Genomic DNA, 12,295 nt, shown 5'->3' with positions numbered 1-12,295 from the left:
AGGCAGCCTGGCGTTGTGTGTTGTGCCAGCAGCTGGCAGGAGACACTATAGGAAAAGTCTTAGAGCAGAGCATGGACAGAGTGAGCCTTCCCTGGTAAAGTCCTGGTTATCAGTAGATTGGAAGCTTCATGGGATAGAGCATGCATCTGGAGAATTGTGTTACAGTAATCACCAAACCTCTCCCTCATTGATTGCCTTTCTGTTTTTGAAACCTATTTCTACTTCTGTCCTGAACAGCATCTTATGGCAGCAAGTTCCATAATTTAGGCACTATGTGAAAATTCACTTCCTTTGATTTATTTACACCTATGTCAGCGGGTACCCTTCTGTTTCTCATGTTGTGAGAAATAATGGTTAGCTGTAATGTGTTTATCTTCTCTTCTCTAGTCAGAGGTAAGTAGCCAAGAGACCAACTTATCTGGACAGGCTGTGTGTGTTATGATTAGATCAGCTGAATGCCTGCCTTCTCTGAACTGAGTGGTTTGTTATACAGTGATTATTTAAACACAAAGGATTTTTTTCTTTTTCTTTTTTTCTAAATAAAAGCAGCATGTAATTTTTAATCCATATACAATCCAGTTTCCAACTGGAGTTGAGAGCTTCTGAGTAATGTTGCTCAGTTTGTTGTCTGTAAAGCATCAGGAGATGGTCTGAACTGCAAAATGAAAGTTGGCTTATTTTTAATTTACAAAACATATGCTGTATTTTTCATTTGTATGAAAACAGGGGGACAAAACATGGAAGGAAAATAAAATGAGTGCACATTCAAAGCTTCTTAGAGTTTAGGGAGGCTGTGAGTGAAAACATGCCATAAAGAAAACAGTCCACAGCAATTCTGATACAGTTCACGTTTTGTTTTTTTTTTTCTTGAAAATGGCTAGCAGGTGCATTGGTTGTTTTATCTTACTATAAATTAAAAAAAAAACAAACCATGATAGCTATTCAATAAGCAGCTGTCACTTTATTAATATAACATAAGAATTTATCAATACATTATTTAAAACTTCAGCCACCTGTAAATGTGTAGATTCCCTGGCTTATTGTGTATTGACTTTGTGTGTTACTTTGTTATTGTAGAAGCTGATAATACTTTCAATAACTTCCTCTCCAAAGTGTTGAGAACAGTGATCACAAACTGGATGTTAATTTTGTAGTCTGTAATTGCAAGTTTCCACTTTTTGTGTGTGGAACGTGCTTTTTTGTTTGTGGAGTTTTTTGGGTGACAAGAGGGTTGGCTAGGTTGTCTCCTAGTTTCCAGTTTAGCTATATATGTCTCTGATCAATTAGCTCTTAGATTGGGCCCTGTGGTATCCTGTGTATGAGCAGTATTTAATTTCCGTAGTAAGAACACAGTATTTGAAGACAAGACAAGCGCATAGGCTGCTTCAGAAATCTCCTTTGCTGTGGTGAGATTTTTTGTTTCTGGAGTTTGGTTTTGTTTGGTTGGTTTGTTTTTTGTTTTTTTTTTTTTGCTTGAGGGAGAGCCTCACCTTGCCTCCGTTTTTGTCAACTTGTCAATGTAATTTTGTAGCTGCATGGTAAGTTTTGCCAAATATTCACTGTCACCCCATAACAACCTTTGGTTCTTTGCTGAGGAATCGTTTTAGAGCTTCCTTCCTCACAGCTTCTTAGTAGTTTGAGTATAGTCATACAGTACACATTGGGTATATCTGCAGTAGTATTTTGGTTCAGATTAAGAGTATGCTTTGGAAGCAAAACTCCCAATTGTCGCCAGTTACTGTGCTTCGGTTTGTGTTGCAGAATCATTTCAGAGCACTCAGACTGAATTACTTTAGGATGAAAGTAAACCAGAAAATACGCTCCAAGAGCATACCTGTTGTAGTCCCGCTGCTGCAGTGTTCAGCTCACAGAATCAAATTAGAGTTACCCCAAAGTAAAATTCTCAATGTGTGTTAATATCGGGTCCTCAGCACCAAATGTTTTGTTCTTTAGATTCACTCCTATGGCTCTGCATTCCTGGCTAATGTTAAGTATAGTCATGGATAGAGATAAACATAGTGCACTTAGAGGTTATTATTCATGACCACTGTACTTGCTTCAGATAAAGAGTCCAGCTATTCAAGCCTAAATTAGAATAGATAATATCAAAGTAGCTAACAACTTGAGTTTGATTTGGAAGCTGACACTTGAACAGTAATTAGGTCAGTGAGCACCAGAACTATAATGAAGCTATTGTCCTGTCTCTGTTACCTTTTGCCCTTTCGCACTTTATTAGTCTAAGTTGTCCTCCGTTCTCTAATATGCTTATTCCTGTGACCCTAACCCAAACCACCACAATATTGTGATACTTTTCATGCACTGGCTGTGTTCTTTCCCTATTTTAGTCTCCAACTTTTTTGACTTGCCAGCTTGCAAAGGTCTGTACAGGTTGTGGCTGGTCCCGAGCCTGGTGTATGCTTTCTGACTACCTACTTTCTGCCGGTGAAAATGGATAATGATTTACAGCTGCCCAAGACACCGTGCTTCCTGAGATACTGCCGCAATTAGTAAACCCCATCTTTACTTCAGTGAGAACATTAATGGGTTTCCTCTGTTCTTCTTGGTCGTTGATTTTCATGGAAAACTTATGGTAGCACAGAAGAAGAAGTCTCAGTGTCAGATTTAGTTAAAAGTTCCAGAAGCTGGAATGGGTAAGTAACACAGTATCATTAGTTTTGTGTCCAAACAAAATCAGAATAAAAATACATCCTACTGTGAAAGCTTTATTTAATTGTTCACCATTCCCACTTGAAAAAGGAGAGGAATTGGGTTTTGTTGTGTCAACACTTAAATGGATTATCAAGTTAAATACCCCAAATTTGAGTTCCCAAAGCATAGTGATACTGTCTAACCTAAAGCAATGTCTTTTAGCAGTAGCTTACAGAAGACTGAGGTGTCTGAAATGCTGCTGTGTGGGCTGCTCAGAAAGGTGTGGGCTGCTCAGGAAGGCATGGTCTCTTGAGGATTTGTGCAATTCTGCTTTCAGTATAGATAGTTACTTAAGTGTTCAGTTGTGCCTCCCAGGAACTGCCCCAGGTGGTCCCTACAAACTTTAAAACAATTAAACCCACCAAAATTCTCCCTCACTAAAGGGAAGGTGTTGTTACTTCTCCTCCCAGATGTCCTACTTGCCAAAATGTGTATACCAGGAGACTGTTCTTGTGTGGTTTTGAAGTGGAGGGAAGGAAGAGGTAGCTTATAATAACTCCCCATTTGAACTGGAGGAGCCTGGAAGTAACCAGAGAATAACCAGCCAGAATATTGTCGCAGCTTTAAAACAACAAAGAACACTAAGTAAAGAAGGGGTAATGGAGTTGAGGCAGAAGCTTAGACTTCTGTCTCAGCCAGCTGAAGTCCTGTGCAGCTGCAATCATGAGGAGCCCCCTTGTCTTTGCTAACAGGGCGGTGTTCGAGAGTTGTACTCAGCATGCTAGTTCTGTGAGCAATGATACATTTTATTGGTTTTAAGATGTAATGGCAGTCTGCTAAGGACAGGTTTCTCTTAGTGATCTGGTCTGTGGTTTCGGGTTCATGTGTAATCAAAATCAATGATAATGTTTTATAATGCTGTGATCGTATAGCATCTACAAAGCAGACATATTTTTTCAGTTCTCTATTTCACTCTTATCCTTGTCCCATGTAGTCTCAAGTGGGACAAATCTTTTGTATCCTTCTCTGATAGAGTAGTTTCCAAAGTGTTCCATCCCTCTTTATTCTCACCCAAATTCCCTGGAAAAGCTTGCTGTTGCAAGCAAACCAAACTTAATAAATATAGGCTTCTCCCATATCCTTAAATTATGGACTTCCCGTTCAGAGAAAAATCAATACATTTCTCCAGCATTTGAATCCATGTGAATTGTTGCAAGCAAACCAAACAATAAATATAGGCTTCTCCCATATCCTTAAATTATGGACTTCCCGTTCAGAGAAAAATCAATACATTTCTCCAGCATTTGAATCCATGTGAATTCTTTTGTGCACTTTTCCTGGGGAAAAAGTTCTTTTGAAACATTATAATAAGTAAAATTGTGGTTTTCCGTAACATTTTTTCCAAGGATGTAAAAGACACATGTGGTGGGACTGGGTTTTTTAGGTAGGCATGTAACACACTTTGAATAAGTAGCAGTCAGATAATTATCATCTGTCTTCCTGTGTAATTATTTAATGTTTTCAATTTTCTTCTAAATAAACCTCCCACAGGACTGTTTCAGTTTTTTCATTGCACCTGGTTTGGGGCTGGGGACTAGAAAATGGGTGTATATTTTTAGACTGAACATCTACTGATGTTTTAGTTAGCAGTGTCCCTTGAATGTACTTGCTTTCCTACAAAGCTCCAGAAGAACTTAAATATTTCTAATTTTAAAAAATTGTATAGCTCTGTGTGGCATCTGGTTGTAAATTGCATCCCAGTGGTCTCATTAATAGTATAGATTACAAAACTAAAATTAATAGCTGTATCCCCTGTTAAGAGTTGTATTGCAGAATGAAAGAAGCCACTTCCCTCTTCCCTACCTGGGTACTGTAATGCGCATCCCTCCCCAGATGTGAGAGGAGCATGATGGCCAGCAGTTCAAGGGAGGCAATTCTTCCCTTCTGCTCTGTTCTGGTGAGACCCCACTTGGAGTACTGCGTCCAGTTCTGGAGCCTGCAACATAGGAAAGACATGGATCTGTTGGAGCAGGTCCAGAGGAGGGCCACAAAGATGATCAGAGGGCTGGAGCAGCTCTCTCATGAGGACAGGCTGGGAGGGTTGGGCTTGTTCAGGCAGGAGAAGAGAAGGCTCCGGGGTGACCTTAATAGCGGCCCTCCAGTACCTAAAAGGGGCCTACAGGAAAGCTGGGGGGGTGGGACTTTTTACAAGGGCATGTAGTGATAGGACGAGGGGTAATGGCTTCAAGCTGGAAGAAGGTAGATTTAGAATATCTATTAGGAAGAAATTTTTCTCTCTGAGGGTGGTGAGACACTGGAACAGGTTGCCCAGAGAAGCTGTGGAAGCTCCATCCCTTGAGGTGTTCAAGGCCAGGAGTCCCTGCCTATGGTGGGGGGGTTGGAACTAGATGGTCTTCAAGGTCCCTTCCAACCTAGACCATTCTATGATTCTATTGCCTTGCGGTGTTTTAAGTCCCTGTTAACGCAGCAAGTGAGAAACTGAGTGAGGGAAAATACTGCTGCTGCTTTACATGATTCTTATTTTCCCTTCTCTTTGTAATCCCTTCCTTTAAGGACCTGCTTTGTTCTTGATGTTCGGTCTCCCTAGAATACATGACAGTCAGTGAATGAGAATAGTGAAAGCAGTTTGGGTTTGTGTGCAGTCCATCAGGTCCTCTGTCCTTTAATGATACCAGCTGCACACAAGTTTCCATTAAGCTCGCAGTCAGGAAATGTACCCAGCAGAGGTGTATCTGCCAACCAAATATGGTTATCTTAACAAATGCAACAAAATCTTGCAGAAATACTGTCTTGAGCCAACAACTTTTAATGATGAAATCAGCTTCCTGATTTAAGGGATGCATGGCACTGCTAGAATACGATTAGCAGCTTTGGAAACGTATAAAAATCTTCTACCCTATGGTTTGTTACTTCAGGGTTAGTTCCTTAAACTTTCATGTACAATGTTTCTCCTCAGTAAGACACAACAGCCCTTTGGTGGTGTGCACAGTACTGCTGGTAAATAGCATGGGCCTTGATGGTATGTCTCTCCTTTGCACTCTCATGTGCTTCAGAATTCATTGTATTTCCCATTGCGTCATTTTATTTTCTACTAGAAATGAATGATTGAATGTTTTTGTTTTGTTTTTTACCACTGTACTGACAGCCAGGTAAGCAGTCAGAAAAGATTGCTTGTTGGTCAGGTACATCAGTTTGCCACTGAACTCGGAATTTGACACTCAGCTGTAGTGTTATCCATGTTGTCCACCATGTTGTCACTTTTTTACAAGCAAATCAAAAGTGATGTATAACCTCATGGAGGGGGTACTATATAGAAGATAGTTAGAAGAGGGATTCCTGAAATGGTAAACATTAGTGTTACTCGCAAGATGCTATCTGTGGGGTTTTTTTGTTCTTGCATTTATGTATATACGTATATATGAAAAACATTGCTCTGACACTGTAGGACCATCCTAGCCTTCGGTAAGGTTCATGAAGACTTAAAAGCAGGAAACTAAATAAAGAGTTGGGTAGAAGAACAAATGAGTCAGTAGCAAGTCAAGATGTTCCTGTAGCATTGCCAGTCCTCTTCAGTTTTATTAGCTGGTTTCTGAAGGTAAAAAAGATTTGTGTACTTGTCTGTGTTCAATCCCTTGTTCCAAACAACCTTTGAACTATTTAGTAAATTTGAACCAAGACTGTCAGAGAGTAGAGGACTGAAATATAATTAAGCTCCTTCCCTTAAGGGGAAGGGGCAGTTAAGTAGCAGGCAAAGACCCAAGCGGTTCCTTTGCAGTGGGAGAGTCTGTTCTGTGAGTGTAATGTCCATGTAGTGGCAGGGCAACCATTGTCTGTGTCTGCAATCAGCCTTTTGCCTGGTAGGTATTTGGGTGTCATAGCAGGAAGCTAGCTATGTTTTGTGGGAGCTTGGAAATGAAGAAGTTTGGGGGGATATGTAGAGGGAAGGAAGGGGAACATAAAAAAGACACATATTTGTAGCAAAGCGGACACAGTTAGTTCCAGGGAGCTCTAAATACTTGCAATTGCTGTAAGAATCTAATGTAGGTTGTTGAAGAGATGTTTCTGCACCACAGCTGCTGAAAAGCTGTATTTGATATTTCCTAGAGAAGGGCACACTGGTTCTTTTTGCAATGAAGGAAGGGTGAAGAGAAACATAATTTGTGTTTTGCTGCCAATTCAGCAAATCTTTGTTTTGTCACTAGCTCATAATATTCTTGCCTCAGTTTCCACTGAAGAAAATAAAAGGTGTTTTTCCTTTTGTGTTTGTTTTTTTTTTTCTCCTCCACATGTTTTCCCCAATCTATGTATTCAGTATTCTGATGTTCATTCCCAAAGATCATGATGTACCAAGCACCAGGTGCCAAGGCAGCACAGCATGCCTGGGCAGTATCGCTCCCTGCTCCTGGTGGAAAATGTCCTGTAGCAGGGGAGAGGGACATTAGTCCCCTTGTTTCCACCACAGTTCCCAGTAGGCACAGCCATCTAGTTGTGACTCAATAAGCATGGATGTGGAAGCATGTGTTTTGCTCTTTTTTTTAATGTCATTGAAATCCACAGCCAAGTTGTTTGTTAAAAGGGTGAAATATTAAAGACTAACTGAAATTCAATGCAGAAAAACATCCCCATTAGAGAGGGGAAGCCTGGCAAGGTACATTTCATGCACTGTGTTACTGCAGCTCAACAGAGCGAGTGAGCATTCGTGGATCTTGCTCTTCTATTGCTGTGAATCTTATTTGAGAGGCTGTTGCAAAAGCAGACACCTGAAACTGGAGGGTAATAAATGGCAAAAGAAACTAATGATGTAACAGATGAAGAGAATAGTTGCACCGGTAGCCAGTCTTTTTGTGCGACCTGTTTATTATTAAAAGCTTGGAAGTTTCTTCAGTACAGATATTGGGTTGTAACAACGTGAGCACCCTGAAAATAACACTAATTTTTAATTTTATTCAAGAAGCAAGTGGCAAAGGCTGTTTTGTCTTTGCGTAGAGTAATCTGCTAAGAAAAATTCAGGTTATATATATTCCAAATAACCTTTTTTAACCCCTTGGCTTCTCTTATCCTACAATACTTAGTAATGAAAAGCTAAAACACTATGGTAGTGAGATTTAAGAGTGCTTTAATGTGTGCTGTTTAGTCACACTTATTTGCCATTACAGAGATTTGATGAACTTGCTTTAAAATCAGTTTACTCCTCCATCCCATGTCTTGTAGTCCCAATCCTACAATTTTGTTAGCAGACTGAGATGTCCTTATAGAGCTCCATTCACTTCGGCAGCAGTCCTTACAAGTACTGCAGTCTGCTCTTGCATGACAAATTATAGCGTTGGACGGGCTATGCTGGAAGTCTTAACTTTTCCCTCTTTGTTTATTGCAGGAGCTATGGCCAACCTTTGTGCAGAGTTACACTTGTTTTACAGAGAGGTTTGCTTATGAGGTTTTGGTTTTATGGAGAGTGAGGACATTAGTATGGTATGATATGTTGATGTGTAACCTGGCCTCTGAAGTAGAACTAATGCTAACCTTTAGGAGTAGGTAATTCATTAGTAAAAAAACCTTTAACCTCATGGTGTTCTTACCAACTTGCTTAGACAGCTGTATGTTTCTCATACTTTGCTGAAAGCTTTTATTTTCTTAACTTCTCCCATACTAACAAAGACTCCAAGAAACTGGAAGCAGTCCCTCAAACTACTGTTGCTGCCTTCTGATGCAGTTCTTGTTCGCTGTCTGCCTGGTGGGTGCAATGAGCTTCAGGCACTTTCTTGACTGAGAGCAGCTCTCCTCTGTTCTCCTTCCAAGATGAGGTATAAAGTACATGTAAGTTCTTGTAGGGCAGGTTGGGATCCTCACATGTCTTGCAAGTTTCTTTGCCAAATTGCAGGTCTTGTTCTGCCCTTCAACTTTATGCAGGCATCCTGGTTTAATCAGCAGCAGACTCCAAATGAATTTGCATGTGTTCATTCTGATTTCAAAAAAATTCAATCCATAGACTGAAGATAATGAGTTGACTTGATGATCTCTGCAGAGTGAATTTAAGTCTTAGATAAGGTATAAGTAATTACAGTGGAGAATGTTCAAGTTCAATTAGGTAAAACAGAGGTTGCAGATTTGTTTAAAATGATACACACCTATTTAATACTTGTATTCTTGCATATTCTAAATATGGAAAGCTTTGAAAAAGGTTAAAGCATCCACCATTTCACAAGAGTTACCTTTTTTTTGGATAGTATTCCTGTATTACTGAAATTAGTCTGCTTGCAGTAGTGGTACAACTCAAAAGAGGGATTAATCTTGACCACAGGGTTTCCAACACTGATTTATTTGTAACCATATTTGGGAATCAAGAGAAAATATTCCAAGTTCATCATACTTCACAAACTCAACAGGGTGTTTTCTCGTTTTACAGACTCCATACTTGCAAGTTCCCTGCCTTGACAGTAATCATCATGGATAGTGGTAAGTTTGTTAACTTAGTGATGAGTGTGCATTCTTTATTGTTCCCTATGAAATGGGCACTAACAGACCTCAAAACTGTCCTCTGCTTAAAATCCTGGTCAGTTCGCACAAAAAAGTCCTTTGATTTTGGTGTTACTATGATGCAGATCCTTGCCCACTAAACTGAACTAGAATCATACTACTGTCTGACAGAGATATTATATGCAGCCCATAATAATCATTACAAACTCATTGTGTATCTTTGAAAGCTGGCTGGAGAATGAAGACCACAGAACTGAATTTCCAGCCTTGCCTGCTTTAGTTTTACTGTTCCTAAGCTTGTGCCAGTAACTCCAGAATCCCAGAGCAGAAGTTACTTTTTAAGCTTTATATGTAAATGTTCAAAACTTTTTTCTCCCTTCTGCCTTGTGCAAACCAAGTAATTTTATTAAGGTCACCTACAGGAATATTCAGATTTATCAGTAGGTGCAGCATCGAATTTAAAATGAAGTGTTTATTTCTAGCATTTGGTGGTGGTTTTAATCTGCTTGGGTGTTGGTAAGGAGTCAGAAAAAGGGAGCCTCAGTAATGGTCTCAATAGAGCTGGTTTTTCTGTCCCGGATGCCCTGGGCTTTGCTTCAGCAACACTTCTGTGTCCCAGAATACTTTTCCCACGCTGCTGCTCCCTGTTCTAGTATCACTGAAGACCTGAAGCCTATTTTCTTTGCCAGTGACAGCTTCAGCTCGCAGGCTGAGACGTATTTATCCTCTGATGTCTTTGCCTGTCTCTGATTCTGATTTAATTTCATGTTGCTAGAGTGTCTATTCACTGCTATGATAGCACACAGGTTTTTCTGAGAATGTATAATAGATTGATCTGACTGTATTACTCTCTTCAATAATCGTAAGTCAAACTAAGACTTTGGAATGGTTTTTCTGTAGCTTTCTGATGCATAAAAACTTGCTGAAAGCCAAGTATTACAGTCGCACAGAGCACAAGCATGTTTGAAGAAATAAACATGTATTCCAATGCATTAGATTTGGGAATTGCATATCTTCATCTATATTCTACAAGAATTGAGGGAGAGAAAGAGACTTCAGATTATTTTTGTTTCTGTGTCTATCTTACATAATGCCAAAATCATAATTTTGATTTTTTCCTTTATCTTGTACTTGCTAGTTAATCTCCTTAAAGTGAAAAATTAAGTTTTATCTTGCTTCATTACTTTATTCTTGCCACATGCAATTCTTCCCTGATGTTCCTCAGCTGCAGTGAATTCAGCCATGCTGTAGCTTGGCTAGGTGGGCATCCAACCCAAAGCGGATTTTTTACACACTCCTATGCAATTATAACTGAATGCCGACATGATGATGGTCCTGGAATACTAAGAAGTCAAAGTGGTTTCTGCAATATGGTTCCATTATCTCTTTTTATAGGATTCATCAGGCAATGACTGGTTCTCATTAAATCACTGTGTTTCCATCAGTATTTCCATCAAGGTTGCTTTCATCAGTGTATGTTTTTGTGTTTCCTTGCTACATTTGTTTTGACTTCTCAACAGGATTTAAAGTCACTAGGAGTGTGCGGAGCTTTAAAAATGTCAAATCAAACCAAGCAAATTAATATACTTCATTTTTTCCAGCCTTGCAGGGTCAAAAGCCATTTCTGGCCTGGACTAATCATAGATCATTATTTATCAGATATATTCAGAATTGACATGGGCTGTGGTTGATTTTCCTCAGTGAGCTTTTTAGTCTCTGTGATGTATGCATTTTCTATATTGTAAGAGAAAAGAGTCACTTTCTGAATATGAATTGCTAAATACAAAAGTTGGGTTTTATAGATAGTCATATATTGGCTATTCTTTAATATTGAATTATTTTGATGCTTTCCCATTCTTTGACAATGCATTTTGAAGCAGAAATGTATGCTTAGCTCTTTTTGGAAAACTAAACTGTTACCTAGAAACTCATCCCAATGTGTGTATCAAACGCAATATTTTGTGACATACTGGCTTTTAAACCTTTATTCTCAGTTTCCTTCTTTGGTAAATTGGAAAGTGCATGCAGAAACAAAGATTTATATGTTGTTTCTGACAGCCAGAAGCTTTAAATCAGGGTATTTTCAGCTACCTGCATTTTCCTTTTTATTTCTTTTCCCTCTGCATCCAGTACAAAGTTCTTGTAGGTTGTCTTATTGCTGTTTTCAGGGATGGATTCCAGCTGTGAAATGAAATTCCTTGGGTTTTGTCTGCTGAAGGAAGGGAAACTTGATTTATAGTGCATTATCTACTCTTCAGTGACTCTGCATATGGACATTCTTAAGAGTGTCGGGGCTGTAGCTTGTTCTGCTTCAGGAATGCCCACAGAAGTAGGTAGAGCACTGGCAGTGCATTCCCATGCATGGCTGCATGCTGGCTTCCTCATGTGGACAAGTCTGTCATCTCGTCACATTAAGGTGATCACTGAGGCATGTTGAAAGAAACCAAGTTCTTCAGGCCTAGAGGGGAGTCAGGAGAATTGTGCAGGAAATGGAAAGAAGCCATCCTTTTTTTCTTTTCTTGTTGAAGAGATTTTTTACTATTAATTTCTGTGTTATTTAGCCAGGGAACTTACACAATAGGAGATGCCCATGTGCTCACCTGTGGTGCTGTAGAAAACCAAAATTGCAACAGATGCAGTTGTAGAGTTGTATGCACTGAACCTCTGGCAACATTATGAATAGTGTAATTTGTGCGGTGCATGTACGTACCACATGTATTCGACTGTAAAATATAGGAGAGACTGGTGTTTTGGAGTTTAATCTTCAAATCTTCATGTAATCCTTTGCAAAAGGAATGACTGTGTAACAATTTATAAAAAAGTATAACACAGAAACTAAACAAAATTAAAGTAGATCAGCCTAATTATGGTAGTAGCCTCATGGCTGAAAAATGCCACCCCGTTGATCTTACAAGAAAGCAGAAGTATAGTGACCACCTTTGTAGACTTGCTGCTGTCCTTTTTTAAAATTCAAGATCAGGTGATTAAGAAAAAAACCACAGAGCAAACCAATTAATATAAAATTATAGACAAATCATTGCTTAAACCAGTCAGTCGTTGTCCTTCAGCAGACAGTGAGAGTTTGTCTTCGTAGCCTATCGGTGGTCCCATACTAACTGTAAATGAACCAATGCAGAAATGATTGCATAGG

General features: G+C 39.3%; 1 protein-coding gene across 1 annotated transcript in view; it reads left to right on the top strand.

The window, feature by feature from the left end:
• Positions 1-12,295, top strand: part of PRRG1 (proline rich and Gla domain 1) — a gene marked incomplete at its 3' end in the record, with an annotated part of 31,747 nt that overhangs the window by 10,230 nt on the left and 9,222 nt on the right. Inside the window, exon 2 of the mRNA XM_082498433.1 lies at positions 9,074-9,123. Coding sequence (XP_082354559.1) covers positions 9,114-9,123 — 10 coding nt within the window. The 5' untranslated portion in view covers positions 9,074-9,113. The remainder of the gene's footprint in view (positions 1-9,073; positions 9,124-12,295) is intronic.

The sequence above is a fragment of the Vanellus vanellus genome (genome assembly GCF_965231255.1).
Source record: "Vanellus vanellus genome assembly, chromosome: 1".
In the NCBI taxonomy this organism is placed as follows: Eukaryota; Metazoa; Chordata; class Aves; order Charadriiformes; family Charadriidae; genus Vanellus; species Vanellus vanellus.
Note: the sequence above shows the minus strand (reverse complement) of the source record. Positions and strands in the feature narration are given on the sequence as shown.